At 38.7% G+C, this 26,039-nt stretch overlaps 1 protein-coding gene across 5 annotated transcripts in view; it reads left to right on the plus strand.

Annotated features, from left to right (window-relative positions):
* The first annotated feature begins 5,259 nt into the window (after window positions 1-5,259).
* The window catches only part of LOC127632056 (teneurin-4), a 292,730-nt gene continuing 271,950 nt past the window's right edge, over window positions 5,260-26,039 (plus strand). For all 5 annotated transcript variants that reach the window (XM_052110531.1, XM_052110527.1, XM_052110528.1 and 2 more), the window contains exons 1-2: window positions 5,260-5,482; window positions 12,351-12,623. In XM_052110531.1, coding sequence (XP_051966491.1) covers window positions 5,260-5,482; window positions 12,351-12,623 — 496 coding nt within the window. The remainder of the gene's footprint in view (window positions 5,483-12,350; window positions 12,624-26,039) is intronic.

Genomic DNA, 26,039 nt, shown 5'->3' on the forward strand with positions numbered 1-26,039 from the left:
ATTTTAAAGGATTCAAATTTTCTTTTATTGTTGATTCAGTTGACTCAGTGACTACAGTAAAATATTAATAATGCACTGTAAGAGTTGGGTTTGTGCAAGCCACCTACTCACAGCTGCCCCCCCCACACACACTTTTAAAATGACTGCTATGCCCCTGATTACTCACCCCTTGCTGTTGTTGTAATGTTGCAATGGCTTAAATTTCAGTCTGTTCCTCACACAAAGCTATTGTATGACTCTACAAGGCTTGTAATATTGCGCAGGAATCATATTGACTGTTTCTGTGGTATTTTAAAGGTGTTTTGTTTTTTTTTTTCATTTTTGGAACCAAGCAGTGTGAATCTGCTTCCATTTCTGCAAATTAGCATACACAAAATAGTCTCTTTTTGTGTTCCATGGAACAAATAGCGTCATAGAGGTTTGGACAAATATTTTATTTCGTTTTTGTGCAAACTCCTGTGTTTTTGTGTCAAATGAAGATCCTTTTATCCATGTGTTTTGGCGGCTGCTGGTTTGATACTTTTTATAGGAGTCATAATGGTGCATTGTTGGGTTGTGATTCACATCATATAAACAGCAGAACCAGTAGAAGGACACTTGCAACTTAAATATCTGCTGGAAGTGCAGCATTTTTCTCTGAGGCACGATGAAAGGGGGGAGGGCTATCTGAGTCATAAAGTTTATAGGCACAAGATTTGTTGTGCAGTATTTTATCAAAATGGATGCTGTTTCAGATTGCTGCAGTGCTGCATCATGTCGCCCAGTCTGGGTGGACTATTTTAAAAGTTGGTCCAGAAAACTTCTTTTTTTAATATTGTCCTTTAAGGTCTTGTCACAAAAATGTTCCAGCTGACAAAACATGGTCTAAGTCGCCCGTTTTACTGAGCAGCACACTAATATAGCATGGTATGCAGTGTTATGATCAAACGAAGAAAGCAAGTGTGGTTTTGCATTTCCCTTATGTTTGACAAACACTGAAATTAATAAATGCTTCTAGAACATTGATGAGAGACTATGAATTTGATTGAACTGCTTAATGGTTATGGTTTTTCTTTACCTCTATAAAAACAATTTCTCCTGGAGTGATAAGGTTTTAGATGTAACAGACAAGTTTAAAAGATTACAAAATTACTTGCCCTGCCAACACATTCACTGGCCCCACCACAGATTTGTTAATAAGTTATTTTAAGCAACATTAACACAACTTACTTTAATTTATGTTTTTGCTATTTCTTGGGATAAAATAGTTAATTTAAAATATTGTTTTTAGTCATAATTCAAGTCATTATTTGTATTTTATTTTTTGTTACATTTGTGAGCCTAAACAGAAAAACCTTCCCACCACAAACACTTCCCGCTCCGCCAAATGCTAATAACCCTTACCTGCCTCCAATAATGTGTCAATCAGCTCCTCTATATAACTCTTCACTCTCCCTTTATTGTTCGTCTGATATCATCGCATTATGCAGAATCACTTACCTTCTACTTACCTGACTCTTCAGATGACATTCCAGCATGCTCCCTCAACGATTCCTCTCCAGCAATATTGTGAAGTTTATTCCAAGTCTCCTCTCCTGCATCTCTTTCTCTTAGTGTGATTCACCAGCCCAAGAAATACTTCAACCTGCAAATACAATAACCACCATCAAGTACTGTTGTCTGTTCCTGAGTCGATCTGCTCATTCTTTACTCATTCATTCCAGACCTTCTACAAAACCATGAACCCAGCAGGTCTGGACCCCGTCTTGGAGCTGGTTGAGCACTAACCACCTCAACCTAACTCCTCTGCTCCACTGATCTCAACCAACACTTCTGCAATTTCTTCACCAGTCTTTTCTGCCAGTTCCTTGGTCAATCCAGCGCCATACTGCGGATCGGCCGAGAACTGCGATGGCTTTTTGCTCCAATGTTCGCTCGCCCTAGAGATGGAGCTGCATATATTCCCCACAGAGTGGGCTAAGGTGGCTTATATCATCAACTTGCTCTGGACGAGCACTGCAGTGGGCCCAACCACTTTGGGAGCAAAACAGTCCCGTTACTCAAACGTTTGAGAGCTTCACTCGACACTTCAGAGGGGTTTTTGGATGCCCTGTGGTTGATACTTCCGCTGATGAACAATTCTGTAATCTTAGTCAAGGTAAAGTCTCCGTCCAAGATTATACTCTCAAGTTCCGCAGCCTTCGGCGGATGGAATGAGACTGCTCTACTCATCACTTAACTTCAGGGGCTCGGCCTAATGCTACAGCTGCATCTCTCTTCATTTGATGACACCATGGGGCACGAGCGCTTCATCCTACTTTCCATCTAGTTCACCAACCGAATGAAGCCCTTTCTAGATGAAGTGTCTGCCTTGCAGTCTCCACATGTTCCAGCACAATCACCCTCTGTCCAACCTTCAGAACTAGGTGTGGATCCCATGCAGATGGATGTTTCTCAGCTCTCATCGGCAGAGCGCCAGCGTCGGTTGACCCAGCAGTTGTGCCTGTACAGTGGTAAGGGACACGTCATCTCGGTGTGTCCCATTTTCCATGAGTCATGTTATCTACTCCAAATTAGTTCCTCTCCATTGTCTACATGTGTGACGCTTACTGTTTTCAAATTTTCCCTTACAGTACTTGCACTCCTTGACTCTGTGTCAGCCAGCAATTCCATCTCAGATGCCTTCTGTCACTAACTACATGTCCATCCGCGGCCATGTCCGCCCAATTTAAGAATTCACTCCATTATTGGCAAACCCATCGGCAAAGAGGTGTAATTCGTTAATGTGTGGGTCCCATTGCACTTCAAGTCAGGTGTCTGCACCATGAAGCCATCACCCTTCTGGTTTTGGATTACTCCATTGCTGACATCGTGTTGGGACGCCCATGGCTCGAACTTCATTCCCCCATAATTTCCTAGTCTACCGGTGATGTCCTGAAGTGGGGCTTCCAGTGCTTTCCTTCCTATTTCCCCAATCTTCCCATTCCAAAACCCTTGATAATCGCCAAGAAATCTCCTCCACTCTGTCTCAACTCCACCTCCATCAAGAGTCCTATAGGGTCTACCTCTGTGGAAATCGCATCCTGTTCCTCCCACTTCCAGGACGTCTTCTGCCTACTCTGCGCCTCTCAATTTCCTCCTCATCGACCTTGGGACTTGATAGACCTTCTCCATGGTTAGTCAGTGCCCCATGGAAAAATATATCTTCTCTCCATCACTGAACAGAAGGCCATGGAGGAGGTAAAGGCTGAGAAGTGTTCTTTTCATCAGTCGTCCCTCCAGTTCCTAGGTTACAACATCAGCCCTGAGGGTATCCAGATGGACAAGGGGAAGGTAGAGGCTGTGCGATCCTGGCCCATTCCTACTACCATCAAGGAACTCCAGCGCTTCTTGGGTTTCGCCAACTTGTATCGCCACTTCATCTGAAATTACAGCTCTCTCACAGCTCCCTTAGCCTCCCTTCTCTGATCCAAACCCAAGTCTCTTACCTGGAACTCCCAGGCTTCCTACACCTTCCAACATGTGAAGGAGGCCTTCACCACGGCTCCACTTCTCATCCACCCCAATCCTAGCAGGCCTTTTGTGGTGGATGTGGATGCCTCCACTAATGGTGTAGGAGTCGTCCTTTCTCAGCAGCAGGGGAAACCATCTAAGCTCTATCCATGTGCCTTCTTCTCTAGAAATCTCTCCCCAGCGGAGCAAAATTATGACATCGGAAACCAAGAGCTCTTGGCTGCAAAATTAGCCCTGGAAGAGTGCCGGCATTGGATAGAGGGGGACCAACACCCCTTCCTAGTAGTAACTGACCACAATAATCTTGAGTACCTCTGGGAGGCTCGTTGTCTAAATCCTCATCAGGCAAGCTGGGCTCTCTTCTTCACACGTTTCAGTTTCACTATCTCCAATACGCTCCAGAGGAAAGCCCAGAGAAGTCGGTCACCATCCTTCCTCCTCATGTAATTGTAAGACCTATCCAATGGTCCTTGGACGATAGAATCGCTGAAGCCATAGCCACTGAACCTGCTCATCTGGGCTGTCCCGCCAACAAGACCTTTGTACCCTCCTCTCAACTTTTATCACTCATTGACTCCATCCACTCCTCCTGGCCACCCTGGGACCAATAGGACCCTCTCGCTTTACAGGACCGGTTATGGTGGCCACACATGAACAAAGATATCATAAGGTTCATCTAGGGATTCCCGGAATGTGCCATGTCTCAGCATGAATGTTAAGATGAGCGGAAAAAGATATAGTTCCCATCCTGCATAAGTAATTGCTAATATAGCCTAATCCTTATTATTTCACATTGAAGCTTATGATTATTGTTCAAGCTCATGGTAACCAAATAATAATATCCCCATTTTTTTTTTTATGTTCGAATCAATATTTTTGTGTTAGGATCTATATATTTGATACAATATCAGTATCGGAAGTATCGATAATTCAGGATCGATCCATCCATCCATACTGTACAGACAACAAACTGACCCTGCATCTGAATTTTTGTGCTGTCAGAATACGTACTGTATCTGACAAAGGACACACTTCATTGCCTGAAAAACAGTATGTTCTGTAGGTATGCATGTGAGTAGTATGAATAGATTTCTGACATACTAATCTGGGGACATGTGTATTGAACTGTGACCTGAATATATTGACATAATAAGAACTACCGAAAAATAATCAACTCTGATTTTGTTAAACAAGCACCACTTAAGCACAAAGAACAGCTTTTTTGGTATTTATGCCTCTTACAGTTAAAAACATCCATCTGATTTACGGCTCTCCATGTTGTGTTAAATCCAGTGTTTTGAACGCAACGTCGAAGGGATTATGGGGTTGTTTGTTTCTTTCTTTCTTAACACCATGCCAGCTTCGATGGGTATTTTCATGGTGAAAACCAAGTTAAAATAATAAAAGTAAAACTAAATAAGTTGTTTTAAGATTTATTTTTACAAAAAACTCTTAAACTAAATTGATTATGGGATTGTAAAATGTCCAGTCGACCGGCACTTCAGAATCTCGCGAAAATAGTAGATCAATGGTGGGGTTTTTTTTTTTCGCTTACTGTTTTATGAATACTGGTTTCTGACATATTACTCCATTGGCATATTCTTTTTGTCAAACTCTATAGTAACTAACATTGCCATGTCTTTGCCACATGAAGCAGTACTCATAATAACCATGTCTTTTTGTCTGTGTGTGTCTTCCTGTAGAATCATAAGGACTGAACTGGCTGCTTTCCCACCCTTTGATGTTGAGAAAAGAGACAAGGTTGCCATGGAAGTAAAAGAACGCAGACCTTACCGCTCCCTGACCTCCAGGCGAGACACTGAGCGTCGGTACACCAGCTCCTCTGCTGACAGTGAGGACGGTAAGCTCAACCCCAAATCCTACAGCTCCAGCGAAACCCTCAAAGCTTTCGACCAGGACACCAGATTGGCCTATGGCAGCCGGGTCAAAGACGTGGTGCACCATGAATCTGATGAGTTCAGCAGACAAGGTAAGAACAACAAGATCTCTTAAAATCTTTTGCCGTGGACTTGAATACATTTAAACCAAGAGTTTGGTTGAATTGTGTGAAAACTGTTTTTCTGTGGTGTGCACCAGGATTTTTTTTTTTCTTATTTTCTGGAATACAATTATCAGATTATCAATATGATATAAATACTTCCATATCAATTTGGTCCTCACACAAATCTTTTGTATGCCTTTAGAAGACATGGTGTATGAGTCATATGGACTGTTTTCATGGTGCTCAAATGGTGGTTTATTTATTTATTTGGATCATGACAGCCGTGGTCAATTGAAATGTCTTTCTTTGGTAAAGAGCTGTGTGGGTGATTCTCACGAAGCCTGTCAAGAAAGTATCCTGGTAATACTTAAACCCAAAACAATTCAAAACAAATATTAAATTCTATTGTTGCATAAAGGAAATAAAGCTTTCGTTTAGGACCTTGTATTACATTGTGGCAATTTCAGGACACTTATGCACATTTTACCCCCTAATTCTCATTAGCACAATACATGTTGGTATACTTTTACCTTTCCCATTTTTTTCAATGCTTATTCTCATTACCATAACAAAGTAATTTTTTATTATTATATAACCGTATAACAATATAAACTAGGGCTAGGAAATGTAATGCGTTAAATTTCTCAATTAATATTTTTTTGTTTAATGCGTAAAAAATTTTTACGCAGTTTAATGCAGTGTGCATTTTTACTTCCTGAAACTTCACGCAATAGGCGATGTTCCGGGTAGGCTACTCAGACTTACAGGCTCCGAGGTGGCAAGGTTAGGATATCTTCCCGCTAGGAACAAACTCAGACACCTTTGTACATGTACAATGTACATTTGTGCATTTCATTCATTACACACAATGCATGTTCCGGGCATAATAAACACGGGTGCGAATTTACTGTATGGAGAATTAAGACTACACTCGCAAGCAGTGAACCAGGCAGGCGAGTGATACGGGCAAGCTGACATATCTCTTTGCATCGCCCAAAAATGCTCACTTATACTTTCATCTGATCCAGTGTCAAAAGTAAAACCGTGAAGACAGAGAAAAACAATTTTTTTATATTTTAAACTTCAAATTAAACTTGAGCATTTGTATCTGAGTTTTATATCTGTATGTATAGTGTCACAACATAAAATGAATAAACACATAGACAGCATCATGAATCTCTCCTCTGGTTGTTCAGACTGCCCTTTTATCCCTCCCAGCTCTCACTGCAAATGTAATCCACTGTTAGAGATCATTTCACACAGATGTCAATCTTTACCGTTCTTCCTCTCTCAGCCTCACTTTCCACAGATGTTTCTTGGCCACTGCCACATCACCATATACCCCCATCTCCCTACTCAGGGAGCCATTTGGCCTGTCACTTATTTTTATTTAACCCTTATTTAACCAGGGAAATCCTTTGAGAACAAGTCTCTTTTACGAAGGAGCCCTGGCCAAGAAGACTTACACCCCATTTCTAGAGAGGAAATTCACCACAGCCATCTGCGCCCCTGGCCTATGAACCACCTCAAACTTAAAAGGCTGGAGAGCTAGATACCACGGAGTGGGTGATCCACACATTGGTATCCTTCATACGATGGAGCCACTAGAGTGGGGCATGGTCCAAATAGAGGGAGAAAGCACACCCCAACAGGTAGTATTGGGTGAACACCGCCCACATGATGGCCAACACTACTTTATCATGCTGTACCTAGTCTCCCTCAGTGAGAGTTTGTGACTAATGTACACGGGGCGCTCCTCCCACTCCACCATCTGAGACAGTACCGCTCCCAACCCCCTATGCGATGCATCCGTCTGCAATAAAAAAGGGATAGAGAAGTCAGGAGAGTGCATGACGGCTCACTGCAAAGTGAATGCCTGCTGACACGGCTCCGTCCACTGGACAAGATCTGGTGCCCCCTTTTTATTCTGCTCAATCAGCGGGCTGGTGACTGTTGAATAATTTGGCTCAAACATAATTGATTCAATTAGGCAGGCTGCAATCACTGTAGTTTCATACATTTTTAACCACACCTGCCCATGACCCAAGTGGAAGCACAGATACCATACTTCCACCCACCCAATTGCACACTTCATTGGGTTTGCTGTGAGTCCCGCTTATCTCATGACCTAAGGACAGCCCTCAGATGCTATTTGCTGCCAATCAAACATAGCCAGGGCTATATGAATGGTGGGGAAAATGCCTTCGCGTTCGGAAAATGCGAACACAGAAACAAGCAATTACCAGCAATTAATCTCAGGTGCGAACCCTTACCGCTTACTCTTTTCTCAGACAGATGCTCAACCATGCTGTTGCCTCCACAGTGCTCTATGAGATTTGTATGACCGGAAAGAGGTGAGAACACGTTGGAGAATTCTCTTTGCAACCCGGCCTGTGGCACATTGGGGACCCGGACCAATGTCTCCACTTCTATTGTAGGGCATCAGTCCTGGAAATGCCCAAGCTCCCCACAGCTCCAGCAGACCAGTCCAGACTTTATGCCCACATACACAGTAGCGGATTCAGCAGCCAGTGAGGGAGAGAGGAGAGGGTTAGGGAAAACCGGTGGGAAGGATGGCCCAAGGCAAGGAAACGGTATTGGGGTAGGATATCCCCGTTTTCGGGGAACAAGAACAGTGTGAGGGGGAGGGAATATATAGAGAGAGAGAGAGAGACAGAGAGAGAGAAGAGAGCTCGCCGGCCCCCGAATACACCGCCATTTGGTCCTCAGCCAGCTGGAGAACCCCATCCACTGATGCCGGTCGGTGGCACTCGACCCACTCCAATGTCCCTTTCGGTAGCCGGGAGATAAACTACTGTTGTTTGGGTCATTAGCACTTGATAGTATTTCTTATTTACCTATTATTATTATTATTATTATTATTATTATTATTATTATTATTATTATCATCATCATCATCATCATCATCATCATCATCACCAAAGTGGAATATAATAATGAGTAGAAAGTAATTTTAGGTTAACAGATAGTTATAATCAAATACATTTTTTGGGGCTCGATGCTTCCCTTATGTGAACTATTAAAACTTTTGATGGCTAGAATGCAATTATATGTGAATAATCCATGACATATGATCTGCATGCTTATTATTTTCTTTTGAAATGAGGGATGCTTTTCCCTTGATCATGTAACTTTCCCACTTCATATTGAAACAGATATATATTACATTTACTTGTTGACATCAGATGAACTAACGTACTCTTAGGGGAAGCTCATTTCACAAACTCCACACACACACCGTATCTTTCAGATACGCTTCAGAGAGCAATTGCATTCAAGCATTTAAGAAAGACTGCGGTGACTATTTGATCCCTCGTTAATATATTCTGCCCGTAATGAAAAAAAGCAGTATCTAAAAGTGGGGAGATAAAAGGCAAGCTGAATGTGGTGTTGTAGCTTTGCCATTAGCGTGCTGGGACTTTAATGAGAGGGGGGTGCCGTGAATGCTGATTCGCTCATGTCTTTTATGACCTTCTAATGTGTCCAGTTGATGGTGACCTGAAAAAAATATCCACTTCCCCTCCATGAATGCTAAATGCTTAGTAGCTCTCAGACAGACTAACTATTATTGCACTCAATCTTGAGCATTAATATGTTATTTGCTGTTAGAGCCATCTGAACCACTTCCTCTTTTTCGTACCTTTTTCTTGCTTCAGCACATTCTTATTGTAATGTATATAAAGATTGAACACAATCAGTAAACAGAATTGCAAAATAAATGACTGCTTTCAAACACATTTATCAAACACTCCCTGTCTTCCATTGGATTAACAGTGAGGTGACCAGATTTCTGAAATGAAAAATGGGGACATTTCTAGTTTAGTGGTAAATATATCATTGAAATTTCACGTTACTTATCTATGAATTAGATAAGTAATTCATCCGAATTGTCCCCCTAAAAAAGGAAACCTCTTCTCCTCTTTTCCTTAACCTTTACCTGGTACTTTCCTAAAAGAAAGATGGTAGGCTACCAACTTGCTTGCTGGCAAACTGGAAGAAGAATTTAGCTCACTTGACTACCATTTCCCTCAGCATTACAACTGAAATCAGATGAAACCCTTACACTATGTATTATATCAGGACCTGAAATTCATTTCTGAAGGGCTGATTGCCCCCCTTAGATGCCGTTATATTGTTGGGTTTTTTACACTTTGTAGTCATGACACAAAGATCAAGTCAAGTCAAGTCAAGTGGTTTTTATTGTCGTTTCAACCATATACAGTTAGTACAGTACACAGCAAAATAAGACAACGTTCCTCCAGGACCATGGTGCTACATAAAAACAACAAAGGACCAACACAGGACCACATGAGACAACACAACGAAATAAAATACCTATATAAAAAAAAAAAAAAAAAAAAACCTACATATACCTATATAAAGTGCACGTGCAAACCTGTGCAAAAAGTACAGGACAGTACAACAAATTTCTGACAATGAACAGGACAATAGACAGTGCAGCGCCGACCAGTACTCAGTAGTGCAAAAAGATGACAGTTTCTAAAAATGTAAACATAACATACTATGAGATAATGTTCTATGCACATAGCAGTTATTGAGGTAGCAGACAGTTATAAAGTGACAGTAATTAAAGTGCAACTCAGGACACGTCTGTGTCAAACCAGTCTCTGAGTATTGAGGAGTCTGATGGCTTGGGGAAGAAGCTGTTACACAGTCTGGCCGTGAGGGCCCGAATGCTTCGGTACCTCTTGCCAGACGGGAGGAGGGTAAAGAGTTTGTGTGAGGGGTGTGTGGGGTCGTCCACAATGCTGGTTGCTTTGCGGATACAGTGTTTTTTGTAAATGTCTTTGATGGAGGGAAGAGAGACCCCAATGATCTTCTCAGCTGTCCTCACTATCCTCTGCAGGGCTTTGCGGTCCGAAACGGTGCCAGTCCCAAACCAGGCAGTGATGCAGCTGCTCAGGATGCTCTCAATAGTCCCTCTATAGAATGTAGTGAGGATGGGGGTTGGGAGATGTGCTTTCCTCAGCCTTCGAAGAAAGTAGAGATGCTGCTGGGCTTTCTTGGTGATAGAGCTGGTGTTGAGGGACCAGGTGAGGTTCTCCGCCAAGTGAACACCAAGGAATTTGGTGCTTTTGACGATCTCCACAGAGGAGCCGTCGATGTTCAGCGGAGTGTGTTCACCTTGTGCTCTCCTAAAGTCAACAACCATCTCTTTTGTTTTGTCGACATTCAGGGACAGGTTGTTGGCTCTACACCAGTTCGTCAGCCGCTGCACCTCCTCTCTGTATGCTGACTCGTCGTTCTTGCTGATGAGACCCACCACGGTCGTGTCATCGGCGAACTTGATGATGTGATTCGAGCTGTGCATTGCTGCACAGTCGTGAGTCAGCAGAGTGAACAGCAGTGGACTGAGCACACAGCCCTGGGGGGCCCCAGAGCTCAGTGTGGTGGTGGTGGAGATGCTGTTCCCGATCCGGACTGACTGAGATCTCCCAGTCAGGAAGTCCAGGATCCAGTTGCAGAGGGAGGTGTCCAGGCCCAGCAGGTTCAGCTTTCCAATCAGGTGCTGGGGAATGATTGTGTTGAATGCTGAGCTGAAATCTATGAACAGCATTGAACGTATGAGTCCTTATTGTCTAGGTGGGTGAGGGCCAGATCGAGGGTTGTGGTGATGGCATCGTCCGTTGAACGGTTTGAACGATACGCAAACTGCAGTGGGTCTAGTGAGGGGGGCAGCTGGGTCTTAATCTGCCTCATGACGAGCTTCTCGAAGCACTTCATGATGATGGGTGTAAGTGCGACGGGATGGTAGTCGTTGAGGCAGGACACTGAAGACTTCTTTGGCATGGGGATGATGGTGGTGGCCTTGAAGCATGTTGGAACGACGGCGCTGCTCAGAGAGATGTTGAAGATGTCGGTAAGAACATCTGCTAGCTGGTCTGCACATCCTCTGAGCACTCTGCCAGGAATGTTGTCTGGTCCAGCAGCCTTCCATGGGTTGACTCTACGTAGAGTTTTCCTCACATCTGCCGTGGTAAGACAGAGCACCTGGTCGTTGGGAGGAGGGATATTCAATATTGTATAATAATAATAATAGATATTCAATATTGTATAATAATAATAATTATTATTATTATTATTAATATTGCACTATTTCAACTAACTGTTTCTATCAGTTATCTCATATGTTGTATCCTATGGACCTGTTTTTCTTAATTATACATTTAATTTTGATAAACTCTTATGCATTATGATGCTTCTTTTCAGTCACTTCTTTCCCAGCAAAGCGCAATGTAATGTGCTGACTTGCATTTATTGTTGTTCTTTGCAGACACTTTATTATACATTTCATTTATTTTTCCATGTTATTAATGTCATTCTTAATTTAAATATATTAATTTTATATAATACATTATATTATTTCTTTATAACATAGCTAGTTTGTGCCTCACCTCAAAGCTGATAACGATGATGATTATTTTCAATTATGCTTGTACCCTGGTACATTTCTTAATGGCAAAACTAGCGTGAACAAGTAATCAGTAAAGGAAGATGAATGACTTAAAGCTGCTATAGCGAGCAACCCCCTCTGCTGGTCAAATTAAACAGCACACAATAAACCTTGTTGCCGGTAGTCTTCAAACACCACTTTCTTGCCATGTATTTTCAGTTTGTGGACTGTTTTGAATGCACAGTAAAATGGGGATATTTCCGGGAATATCTCCAGTCGGGGACAGACCTTCAAAAACCGGGACTGTCCCCGAACAATGGGGACGTCTGGTCACCCTATCTAGTCATATTGGTTTTCAAACTAAAATGTATTAGTTGCCATATAGATTCCCATTATTTTGTTATTGTGTTTTTGCATCAGGAGCGGACTACTCTCTCAGAAACATGACCTTTGGAGATCCAGTGCCACCCCATATGGCTGCATATAGGACAGAAATGGGCCTGCCCCACCGCGAATACTCTGTTAGCGTGGGTTCGGATGCTGACACAGAAACAGATGGGATCATGTCCCCTGAGCATGCAGTCCGTCTCTGGGGCCATAGCAATACCAAATCTGGCCGTAGTTCCTGCCTTTCTAGCCGAGCCAACTCCAACCTCACCCTAACTGACACCGAGCATGAAAACACAGAAAACGGTGAGTACAATTCCCCATTCGCTCCGCTGAGAGCAGGATTACTGTGCCAGACTCAGAGGGATGCCTTAAGTTTAGCACAAAGGCATTTCAGACTGAATATGTGATTCCCCTTTTATATGGTAATGATGTGTGATTTTGGGAGGCAGATTTTGTTACATTTTGGAAACCACTTTATTTTTAAGCTTAAAAAAATCTCTTGTATGCTGATTTATGTAAACGAGCATCACAATAATATGATAACCAAATTGATGTGTGTTTTCTTGTTTATCACTAACCTCCGAGTGTTTTATTATACACAACTTTAAGAGTAATGGTATTGTTCTCTTTTCTTCACATTCAAATCCAAAATATCAAAAGAAAAAGGATTGGTGTAAATGTAAGAAATTCATGTTTTTTTTGTTGTTTTTTTGGCCTATTAACCATTTTATAGACAGTCAAAACATCATAAACCCGCCTAAGCTGGTTTGCTGGTCTTAGCTGGTTTAACCTGGTCTTCAGTTGGTCTAGGTAGGTCTAGGGCAGAAATTGACTCAAGCCAGCTTGATATACTGGTGATTTTACTGTAATTCAGTGATTACAATGTGAAGTGGACTGCCTTAAACCCTCTTAACTAGGGCTGGGTATTGATACAGATTTCCCTATTCAGTTCGATTCTGAATCACAAGCTTTTGATTCTAATTTCAGTTCGATTTGATTAAATATTGATTCATATTGGTTATTTAAGTCATAATGTCCATTTTGCTTACAGTGCATATCAAATAAATTATCTCCCAGCTAATGCTGTTAATTATACAGGGGAACTTTTAACTAACTTTTAACATTGTGTAAATATTACTAAAAATATTTTATTACATTTCATCATTTTGGTCACATTATTACACATAAATGTATTCAATCAATAAAAAATAGATTATATTTCATATATTATTTTGTTACATATTTATTGTTAAATTGCATAATTTGTACTATTTACAAGTATTTATTTGTTGAACACGTGCTAAAACCAGTACCGGCATTTCTGTAAACAGGGCCTTTAAATGAGAGCATGTTAACTAGAGAGGACTCAAATGGTTTTAACACATCTGTGCAATGCATGATTAGAATTAAATGTTATTATTCTTTGTAGTTGTTTTTGATCAACAACTGACTGTAGAGTACAGAAAGGATATTAAAAGAGACTGTATTCAATGATATATGAGTTGCGTGGATCTTGTCTTGGACACACATTACACGGAACAACTTTTACTCTCTGCTGTGAAAGGATCTTGCTGCTGAACTTCATGGCTAAACTACACAATTACAGATGAGTGAAATGTAAACATTTACCAGCCAGTTGCCAAATATATTCACTTAAGTCACATAGCGTGAAATTTGGTTGCAAATGCAAGTGATTTCCTCTAATTGTAGAACAGAGTTGTGCATTGAGTGAAAGATCGATCTTGGGATTTCGAGGTCATTCAAATGAAGATCACAACTAATCAGAAAAACAATATTTTTACCCACCCCTACTCTACAATCTAAATCAATGTAATTTATCGAAACAAGTGGCTTGTTGTTTTTAAAAAATTGTCACAGCAGCAATATAATTAAATATACAGTATCAATAATATTCATACTCATAATAAACTATTCCTATACACAACGTAGAGAATGGCCACTTCTATTAAAATGAATGGGAAAAATTGGAACACCCTGTCAATCAACTCGAGAATGCGCATGCTCATTATCTATACAAGCCGGCAAAATTGTAATTTTTTGTGTAATCCAAGGTAAAGAAGCTCATCTATTGTTGTCAGATTTTACTTTTGATTTGAAAAATATTCTTTGATCGTAATCTTGATAGATTGGAGCTGCAATTTGATGCCGCTTGTGTACATAGAAAAATATCTGCCCAGCTTTCCAAAGATTGCTGCAGGGTGGACTGACTTGTATAAAGACTTTGGCTGTGTCCGAAATCGTTCACTCATTCGCTACTTCCTATATAGTGTATGGCAGTGCACTATATCTCATTGAGTAAACAAAATGAGTGAGTGAATTCGGGCAATCTCTGGGGCTGTTGCAGAAACAACATTGCATATGAACTTTTAAAATACTTGGGCCTTACTTGTTATTCTTATTTAATAATATATGAATACAATAATCTTCATTCTGTTTGTCATTTTTAATACACTAGCAGCCAAGAGTTTGGAATAATGTACAGATTTTCCTCTTAGGAAATTAATTTCTATTTTACTACTTTAATTCACCAAAGTGCCATTCAACTGATCACAATGTATATTCAGGACATTAATAACATGAAAAATTACTATTACAATTTCAGAAAAATTTCAGAACTTCTTAAACTACTTCAAAGAGTTCTCATAAAAAAATCTCCATGTTCAGCAATGACATCTTTACAGATCCTTGGCATTCTATCTGTCAGTTTGTCCAGATACTCAGGTGACATTTCACCCCACGCTTCCTATTGCACTTGCCACATATTTGGCTGTCTTGTCGTGCACTTCTCACGCACCTACTCTGTGTGCTCACATACAGTCTAGCTGATCCCACAAAAGCTCAATGGTGTTAAGATCCATAACACTCTTTTCCAATGATCTGTTGTCCAATGTCTGTGTTTCTTTGCCCACTCACACTTTTTTCCTTTTCTGTTTCAAAAGTGGCTTTTCTTTGCAATTCTTCCCATAAGGCCTGCACCCCTGAGTCTTCTCTTTACTGTTGTACATGAAACTGGTGTGGAGTGGATAGAATTTAATAAAGCGGTCAGCTGAGGATATGTGAGGCATCTATTTCTCAAACTAGAGACTCTGATGTACTTATTGTTTTGTTGTACATCTGACCTTCCACATCTATTTCTGTCCTCGTTAGAGCCAGTTGTCCTTTGTCTTTGAGGACTGTAGTGTACACCTTTGTATGAAATCTTATTATTTTATCTTTTTTGGCAACTTCAAGCATTGCATAGCATTCATTCCACAAAATAATGATTGACTGAGTTTCTAGAGAAAGCAGTTTCTTTTTTTTGTGGTTGCCATTTTTTACCTAATATTGACCTTAAGACATGCCAGTCTATTGCATACTGTGGCAACTCAAAAACAAACACAAAGACAATGTTAAGCTTCATTTAATTAACCAAATAGCTTTCAACTGTGTTTGATATAATGACAAGTGATTTTCTAGCACCAGATTAGACTTGTAGCATGATTAATAAAGGATAAGGTGTTGGAGTGATGGCTGCTGGAAATGGGGCCTTTCTAGATTTGATCAAACATTTTTTTCAAATAGTGATGGTGCTGTTTTTTACATCAGTAATGTCCTGACTATACTTTGTGATCAGTTGAATGCCACATTGATGAATTAAAGCAAACGGCAAAGTCTGTATTTTATTCCAAACTTTGTGGCCACTACTGTATATACAGTATGTATATAAATTAAACAAATTTTGATCAAATTTACATTATTGTATTTATTTGTTATACTTTAGGATCTTTAAACTCCAATTTAAGTCACGTAGTGTTTCTGGGCGCATAGTGTTATCATAACCTACATGTTATAACTGAATATTTAAATCATCCACAGAATTATAATTTCCACTGAGTGCAGTCTCCTGAGTTAAAATAATATCACCTCAGTTAATTATTTAGTAAATAAAGAATTCTTCAGCTTTATGGCAAAATTCTGTATAAAATATAAATAAACATTTGACATTTTAAGTAAATGTTTTGAGTACATTTTAAAATGTATCAAAGTTTTGCATCTCTATATTTTATTATGTTATTTTAATTAAGTAATGATTTGACAAAAGTAATTGAATACATTTAGCATGAAATAAAACATTGCAGGAGTGAAGGAAGCAGTACATGGTGTCTCTCACTCGCCCGCACTCGTGCGCTCTCTCTCTCTCCTGCACGCGCTCCCTCTCCCAGCTTGTACATATTCCCGCAGTGAATTATGGGCAATTAACCATCGTAGAGTGTGCATTGGAGTGCATTGTGGGTAAGAATGAGTGAACAAAAGTAGGGAACGAGTTGAGACACTCCTACAAAAAGGCGGACATCCGAAATTGTGCACTATATTGTGGGTAGGGGTGGTTTCAGACAAAATGTTTGTTTGCAGTCACTTGTGTATATTGTGTAACTTATAAAGGTGTTGATTTTGGTTTATTGAGAAGTTTGAATGATGATATTTTTTCTATGCCCCAACAAGCATTTTAAAAGTCAACTTGAATTTCCATTCACAACCTAGTTTACCTCAATAATGTGACCTATTTCTGTGTGAAACAGGATATTGAACAAGAGCATATTTAAGGTTGGACTTCACTAATCCATCAGGAATTGATTGGAAAAATGGGTGTTACATACCAGAATGTAAAATAGATTTTAAAAACCTAACATATGCTATTATTTTATAACATTTTAACCTGGTTTTTGCCTTGAAAATAGTCATGGAAGCTGGTATGGTGCTAAATCGTAAACAAATGTACAGGCATGTTGTTAGACCTGGGATCAGTTGCATAAATTGTTTAAGATTAGTCTTACTAGTTAGTCGTCTAAAATGTTGGTCTTATCATTTTCAGTCAGTTGCATAAACTTTTTTTTTTTTTTTGACAAATTTGACAGCAGACCCCTAGGCTAACTTTTGTTTAGATTCTATATTGCTATTGAAAATGACTGTCAGCTGAGCTGATGGGGGCTTCAGTTGAGCGCTGAAAGGGGCTTGAGTTGAGACTTTGTTGTCTTGTGTTTTTTTTTATTATTTCAGTTAAAATTACTAAGTTTGTTCAATAGAATCAAATTTGAAGCATTTTATTCCTCTAAGCAATTATTTTCAGTCAGATGTTTTTTTAAGCTGTTCAGTGTCTTACTTTTCCCACAATCCAGTAGGAATTACATTGTCTAACTAAAGACAGCTGTGAGTGTGTTTTATACAACTGGCTTTCTATGGCATTTTTAGCTAGTCAGACTAATTGTCAGACAGAGTCTTAAGTTAATGGCTACATTTAAGCTACTGGCGCCTGAATGTGAGTTTTCTATAACTATGCTTAAATAGCTATTTGGCTATTGGTTAACATTATTGAATACCCTGCTGTCTAAAAGGAAAGACATTTCAGAGGCAAAGCATGTATTATAATTTAATTAAAGATTTAAAAAGCACTTCTTTCTCCCCTTTGGATGAACCAGGAATGTGCATTTAATAAAAAGTAAATGGGGTCAAGTTTGATTTCATATTAGCCTTAATATCATTGGCTAATTAATACACTTCTAATTGCAGTTAAGGTTTCAATGATGAATAGGTAATTCTATGGAAACCGTAATGAAATTTTAGCTTTTTTTCCAGTAACAATCTTCATATACGTTAGATCTAGTAGATGTCAGATGCCTACTGATGACATTTATGCACCAAATAGTGCAGGAAACCATCCTGGATCTATCCACCTCCAGCTTGGTTTCTCCAAATGGGCCCCAAGGGCCCAATGAGTGTCTTTGCTTGCATGGAAAGTCACATTATACTGAGAAAGTGTCACTGTGAAACTTGTCAAGGGTAGGGCCTGATTACTCGAGGAAATGCCCAAAGAATTGCAGGGAAATACAGGAAACTTCAAGATAACATATTCAAACCATTTTATGGATACCATCTTCCTTGTCAAGATTAGATTATTGACTATTTTCTTTTTCTTTTTTGCACAAAATGTGATCTTGTTTAAAGATTTCCGTCATTTACACACTAATTACATTACTAATTTTTGACATTAGTTTATATCTGCAGCCTAGTGTACCTTGTGCTTATTCACTACCAAACTCTAGTGCTTGAAATAGCCTTTAGAAATCACAGGCCCGGCAGCAAAATACTAATTGCCTTTTTTGCTCTGCAGTCTCCCTGAAAACCACCAAAAAGTCAGTTTTGCATGGCTGCGTCATATCAGCTATATTAGATTTTTATTTAAACTGACAGTCTTTTGTGCTGGATTACAATTTATGCATAGACATCAGTGATTTACTTAAAAAGCAAATGAAATATGTCTTTCTGAACGTCGTGTAACGCTGAGGTGAGGCTCAGCATGCGTTAAACTGGATTTGATGACTCAGAAAAGAATGTAGATATGTCTTTTTCACAGCTGTAGGTATTTGTTTGACTTTTGTAAAGCAGACATAATTGGACATCACTTTTTATACTGTGAAAGGGATAGTTCACCCAAAATTTGTTATTCTCTCATCATTTTCTCGCCTTAATGCCATCCCAGTTGTGAATGACTTTCTTTCTTCAGCAGAAAACATTCAAATGAAATAGAAAAATATCTTAGCTCAGTAGGTCCTTAAAATGCAAGTGGATGGTGATCAGACCTTTTGATGCTCCAAAAATCACAGACAGTCAGCCTAAACTTCATCCATACAACTCCAGTGGTTAAATTGATGTGTACTTAAGCGACACAATTACTTTTGGTGTGATACAGATCAATATTTAAGATTTAAACATTGCTTCTGGTCTGCAGCAGTGAATGCCTGTGAACATGCCAACAAGATTATGTCACATGCACATACTGCTGCTGACTGGAAGCAATGTTTTATAGTTAAAAGTACTTAAATGTTGATCTTTTTCTTACCAAAATTAAACGTGTTGCTTAAGACATTTATTTAACCACTGTAGTCATATGGATGATGTTTATGCTGAATATCTGTGATTCTTAGTGCTTCAAAGTCTCATATACTTCCACTTACATTTTAAGGACCTACTGATATGAGATATTTTTATATTTTCTTCAAATGAGTTCTGCTGAAGAAAGAAAGTCATAAACGGCATGCTGGTGAGTAAATAATGGGAGAATCATCATTTATAGGTGAACTAACACTTCGTTTTTTTGAAGTAATGGCTAATGTACACTTCATCTATGGCGAGTTAACTGAAATCCATTGAGCATTACAGCTTATTTGTGTTTTTATCACTTGAAAGCTAAAGTGTGAAGTTGTAACTTTTTTTTTGTTGGACATGGTACCATAGTAATACAATTTGTTTGGGTATGTACCATGGTAATAGCATGTCATTCTTGAAGAATCTTGTGGTACCACTTAAATACCATCATATATGAACAAATATGAAGTATCAGATACAAACACTGTACGAAAGTACTGCCACAGTATTTTATTTGTATTTATTTATTTATTGGTAAGACAAATAATCACTAATTTTCTATCTTTTATTTTTGCTGATCTTGTTGCTAATTGGGAATTTGAAGTCATAGTAAAGCATTGGCTTGTGCTGAGATAAACTAAAATAATAAACAAAATTGGATCTTAATATTTAATTTATTTCATATGACCATTGCTTTAAGAGTTCACTTGATTAAACATATCAGAGGAATTTCTTGTTACACAAAGAGAAATTAAAATTCACTCAAATATGTTTTGCAATTAGCTTTAGTTTTCTGCAGATAACATCCAAACTTAATGTATTTTTATTTGTGTTACTGTAGCTCAACTGTTAAAGCAAGTCGCAAGCAACATTTCCCAGGGAACTCATACTGGTAACATGTACAATATCCCTTGAATGCACTGTTAGTCACTTTGGATAAAAGCGGAAAAATCACAAGTTACAGTGCAGATGTACTGAATATCAGCACATCAATGATTAGGCCATTTTTTTAACACAAGACATTAATATCAAATCCAACCTTGATTATCACAGCCCAAAATGACTGAATTTGCTGCATTTTTCCCTCAAAAATGGCAATGCCAATTGCTGTGTTTTTCGTGTTGTTTTGCTGTGAAAATTGACAAATAATCGTATTATACCTGTGTAATCGGTGTGTACTCGAGCACCAGCCCCTTTGAGGTGCCACTCCTACGGAAAATCATGCATGCACACCCATTTAGTCTGACGGAGAACGCTATTTAATTAATTGGTGTTATTTTGTGTTATTTTGTCTGTTTTATATATGCTAACAAAAATAGTTCCAAACTAAGTCAAAGCAAACTGCAAACACAGTGTAGTGATTAAAAAACAGTAATGCGTCCTAGCGCTGTTATACTAAATATAAGCACTCTTGGAACACTGTTTGACCAATCAGATTAGAAGACTGGCACTGTTGTAGATATGTGAATATAGCATTGATCGTTCACCATGCATGCATGCTGTGAGTCTAAAGGAGTTGTTTATGTGTTTGATATAAACTACCAGCTTATACTGACCCTCATATTTGAGTGGGTTTCCTGAGGTGCTAACGGGCTCATTGGTGAGTCACTTTCTAGGCTGATCTTTTAGCAGCCAGCCATGTTGTAGAAATATATACAGTATATACTCCGATTTGTGAGAATTTTTGCTTTTGATCACTTCAATAAATCAATGAGTCACTTAAACTCTTTCACACATCATTGTGACAGATTCATTAACAAATTGCTCTGAATCTAAATAATGTGTTACCCAGTAATCACAAATGACTGGAAAAGAACTGGGAATTGTGGTGTTACGTTTTGCACAGGCAAGCACCACTCAAATTTTCTTCAGAATATCAGGTACAGTTCATTTATGTTTATTTGTCTTTTGTTTTCTGATGAGACCACCATAGAGATGCAGTTTAGAGTTTCACTTTTGGCATAATTGTGTGCAATGTGTTCATTGTCTAACTAGCGATTCAGTTCAGAATTGGCAACAGGGAAATTTGAGGTTGCATTGATCATCTGGATATATTCAGCATCACTTGAAAACATAATAAGTTGTGTTCAAAGTTTGTGTCATTAGCATAAATTGAATGCAAATAAATGTACATTTTCCAGTGCGTAATAGCTGTAATGTAAACATGCTTGTAATCTTAATTATGTTCTTGATCAATTTCCTCAGTAGTGTATTTTGAAATGCCCCATCCTTAGTTTGCTGGCAGTCAGTTTTAAAGCTGATTGGTGGCTTAGTGGTTAAAGATCTGGGCTTGAAATCAGAAGGTTACCTGTTCAAACCCCAGAAGGGGTGGTTCACATATGGGGGAATCACTGGGATTTGAAAGCACCACTACTCGCATGAGAAAGTAAATTAACCCCTGGTTGCTGCTATTCCCTATTGTTATAATGAATGCCGCATATTTGAATAGGGTGATTTTCATGTTAACATTTCCATGTCACATTTCACCCCAAAACCAAAAATAATATTTTGGTACCTTTTAGGATTATTTTAATTGTAATGTGACAGGATATTTAGCTTTTGAGATTTGTTACAATTCCAATTATTCCCCAATAACTCTCAGTACATTCTAATTTACTGTATTACAGTAAAAATACTGTAATACAATGTTTTATTTTAATTTAAATCGGCATAAATAGAAGATCCTTACAACAAACACTACCATTACATGTAAGGGAAAATGTGTCAGCTTGGCATAAAAAATCATGTACAAATTTCAAAAATTATAATGATTAAAGGCAAAAAAAAAAAATGTAACCCATTCTAATTATTCATTTCTTTGGATTTTAAAGTTATATATGTTTTTTGACAGGTGTTGTGAGATGCACCCAATAGTGACAATTTACAACATTTTCCCCTAAACTTCTCATTACCGTAATGTGTTGAGACATTGTACTTTCAACTGTGTTTGATATAATGTCAAGTGATTTTCTAGCACCAGATTTTCCAGGAGTTTGTTTGCAGCTATACCATTATTCTAAATGGGCATTCTGATTACATTCTAATTTACTGTATTGCTGTAATAATACTGTAATAAAATGTCTTCGTTTTTTTGTTTAAAATCAGCATAAATTAAAAGGCAGTATTTCATATTAATTTATTTGAGGTTAAAAATGTCTTTTGCCCTAAAATACTGTTCATGACAGGTTTTATGAGTTTCATCCAATAGTAATGTCCCATGATGTGCCATTAAAAACCTTGTTTTTGTACCTTTTTATTGGCAGATTTATCATAATCATGTCCTTTTCAAATTCCATTTCTTGAAATAATCAACTGCACATTACCTGCGCAGTGTCCCCCAGCATTGCCATTAAAGACCAGTACATCTCGTGTACCAAGCCCCATCATTAAAAAAAAAAAAAAAAAAAAAAAAAAAGAACATGATAAAAAGGTTTAAAAAATACATGTAATGTGCCGTGAGGTGAAAATGAACAATGACATGATTTTCTTCAAGACTGTTATGTTTTTAACGCATGATTAAGCTGGTCCCATCCATCAGCGTTTTTTTTCCCTGGGAGGCATGTAACTGATAATGTTCCCATGTGATCATATGTTAATGCCTGTTGAGGGTGCTTGGCAAGGATGTTGAGCTGGGAACAGAATCTGAATCCTGAGAGAGGTGGATTGTTTCTACTTTATGACTTTTTGCAGTTGTTTGTATAACTTAAATTGACAGTTTCCAGCAAAATAAGCTCTGCAAAGAGCTTCTCTGTTGTCCTTTGAAAATGGCAGTTTGACTTGAAGGGTGTGAGAGATCAGAAGATAAAAAGAGAAGAAAGTTTGATGCACGCACATGGCACGAACAACAATCATTCTCCTTATTTTTGTTTGAGCTAGGGAATCTATAATTTGTTAATTTGTCTGGAACTGCCTCGGTGTTGGTTCTTTGTAGTGGCTGTATAAGATGTTACTTCTGAGGTTTAGAACTCGCCGGAAACTTTGAACTGCCTTTGAACTGTTGAAAGATTGAGGTTAAGAGGGGCTCAGAGAGAGTGATCAGTGTTGCTGTTATTGCCAATATTGAGAATGAGACAAATGTGCTACTATAGTGCCTCACCTTAACTTTCTGACCCAGCAGACAAGCAGTTAAACAAAGTTACTTTATCCTCTTCATGTAGCATATGAGTTTAGACACATTTTGGGCATTTAATGATAAAATCTGTCTCATTCTGGAAAAATATGCTTCAGCTTCAGTCTGGCTAATACTGTGTATGCTGCTCCATTGGGCATCTGTCACAGACTTATAATCATTATGATTTGCACTGCATGAGAAGATGATTGGTGGTTATAATGGCAGAAAGGGAGATATACTGTTTAGCTTGGGCATATTATATATATATATATATTTCTGCATAAATTAGAATTAGGTTACATGCAAAGAAAAATTACCATGCCCACCTTAAGCAGACACTTGCAAAAAGTACAATGAAATCACTAGTTTTTAACATGTGCATGAACATGTGTTCTTTGAAGTACCTTGGAGTACCGTTTAAAAAAAATTATAATACCCTAACAGAATTGGATTTGTATTATTTTAATAGAAACTATAATTGTTCCTGTGGGTCTATGCTGGTAATGTGTAGGCTTCTATTGGTGGCATGGTGTGTCAAGTGGATACCATGAGGCATCGATACATTGGAAACTAATAAAAAACATTATATCATAATTTAATATGGCCCAAAACACACTATACAGTATATCCTATTCATAATATTTGTAGCTGAAACATGACAATTTTTTTTTTAGCAGAGGTTTTATGTAAATACGGTAATCATTCACTACCATGGTATACAATATATCGAAATATGGTATTACCTGGGATGTGGAAAATGCCATATTTTCTAAATGATCAAGTTGTTCTTTTCATAAAAAACAAAAACAAACCAAAAAAACTGCTTAAATAAGCGTAAAGTGGTTTGCGGTTCTTAGTTGGTATAAGACATCTCCCAGTCTGACTTGCTAATAAATATCTAAAACCCCCTAACACAAAACAGACCAGCCTAACTAGCTTGGCCAAACTAGTCAAACAGCTAACTTCCTGAGATGGTTTAATCTGATGTTGTTGTTGTTGTTGTTTTTCAGCAGAACTGGTTTAGATCAAATAATCAGATGCATTTCTTAGAGATATATGGATGGTAAGTGCTGACCTTCAATAATGTGACTGACAGAATTTAGAGACACCATTTTTTAGAGAACATGTGTAGCATGCTAACAGTTAGCCTAGATACGCAGTAAGCTGGATTCCAATCCACTAATAGTGCCATGTAACTTCACTTGGTATTCAGCCATATTAAGAGAGATTCCAAATCGAATGGAGCGTAGATGTTCAGTTCAAATGGCAATGTAAATGGCATAGGGAATAAGGGTACATAGATACATCACTTTATAGGGAGTGGAGAGGGGAGTTTACCTACTAGTCAATGTGAACCATCAGAGCACGCGTCGATCTCACTAACCAAGCAGCAGCGAGCAGTTGAATGAGTAGTCGATCATCTCAAAACCACAGCACACCCCCTGCTATTTTTCTTTTTTTGCAAGGCAATTGCTAGCATATTCCATATTTAGATTACCATACCTCACTCGCTTCTTGTCCTTTGAACTTTTTCCCTCGAGCTCTGCCACCATATTATCAACCCACAAAATGACTTAAAATCAGACTGCTATTAAACGAGATACTTCCTGAGATACAGGAGGGCATCAGTCAGGTGTTGTACAGTGGTGTGATATAGCAGCTACAGGGAGATGAGGTTACACAACCGGACAAAAACATGCTTTGCATTAGAGCTGGGCAGTTTTTTCTCCCAATTTGGAATGTCCAATTCCCACTACTTAGTAGGTCTTCATGGTGGCGCGGTTACTCACCTCAATCTGGGTAGAGGAGGACAATTCTCAGTTGCCTCCGCTTCTGAGACCGTCAATCTGCACATTTTATCACGTGGCTCACCACGAGCATGACACTGCGGAGACTCCATATGTGGAGGCTCATGCTACTCTTTGCGATTCACGCACAACTTACCACACGCCCCATTGAGAGTGTGAACCACTAATCGTGACCACGAGAAGGTTACCGGGAGATAATTTAGCTTATGATGTAAAATTGACCAATATTATCAGTATAGTGATGATTTTAATGTGGTTTCATTTGACCATTATGTTCCATATATAGCGCATCAGTGGACTAATTTCACAATTCTTCAGGGCTGCACAATTAAACAAAATAACATAAAAATGGGAATTGGTCATATGTGATTATTAATCCATAATAGGCTGTGATATAAAGACAGATAAATGGTCTTTGAGTGATACAGAACAAACCGGTGACACGCTTATCTGTGTGCATGCGCATGGCGGCATTCTCAGATCAGTTCAAATGCATTGTAAATACAAAGTAATGCAGGTTCATTCACTCAGTTCCAAACATTAGTTACAGTTACACGTTATTATACAAATCTACAAACGCGACACAGAATAACAGAAAATAAGGAGATTTCAGTGTTTCAGGAAATGCAGAACATTGTAAACTGTCAAATACACATAGACCTTTTTCACAGACTGTGATGTGTTTCCGCCTTATTTAGTAGCGTAAATCTAGCAATAAAAATGGTATTATATTTTTGTTAAATATTGAGTGTAATTTATAACATTATGCTTTGTGTTATATAACCCTGGACAGCTGCGAAGGGGTTTCTATTACAACTGCTGAGAGAGAGTGACAGTAAATTTGGCATCTTCTCCACTGGCGTCTTAATCCACTGC

This window comes from Xyrauchen texanus, chromosome 38 (genome assembly GCF_025860055.1).
Source record: "Xyrauchen texanus isolate HMW12.3.18 chromosome 38, RBS_HiC_50CHRs, whole genome shotgun sequence".
In the NCBI taxonomy this organism is placed as follows: Eukaryota; Metazoa; Chordata; class Actinopteri; order Cypriniformes; family Catostomidae; genus Xyrauchen; species Xyrauchen texanus.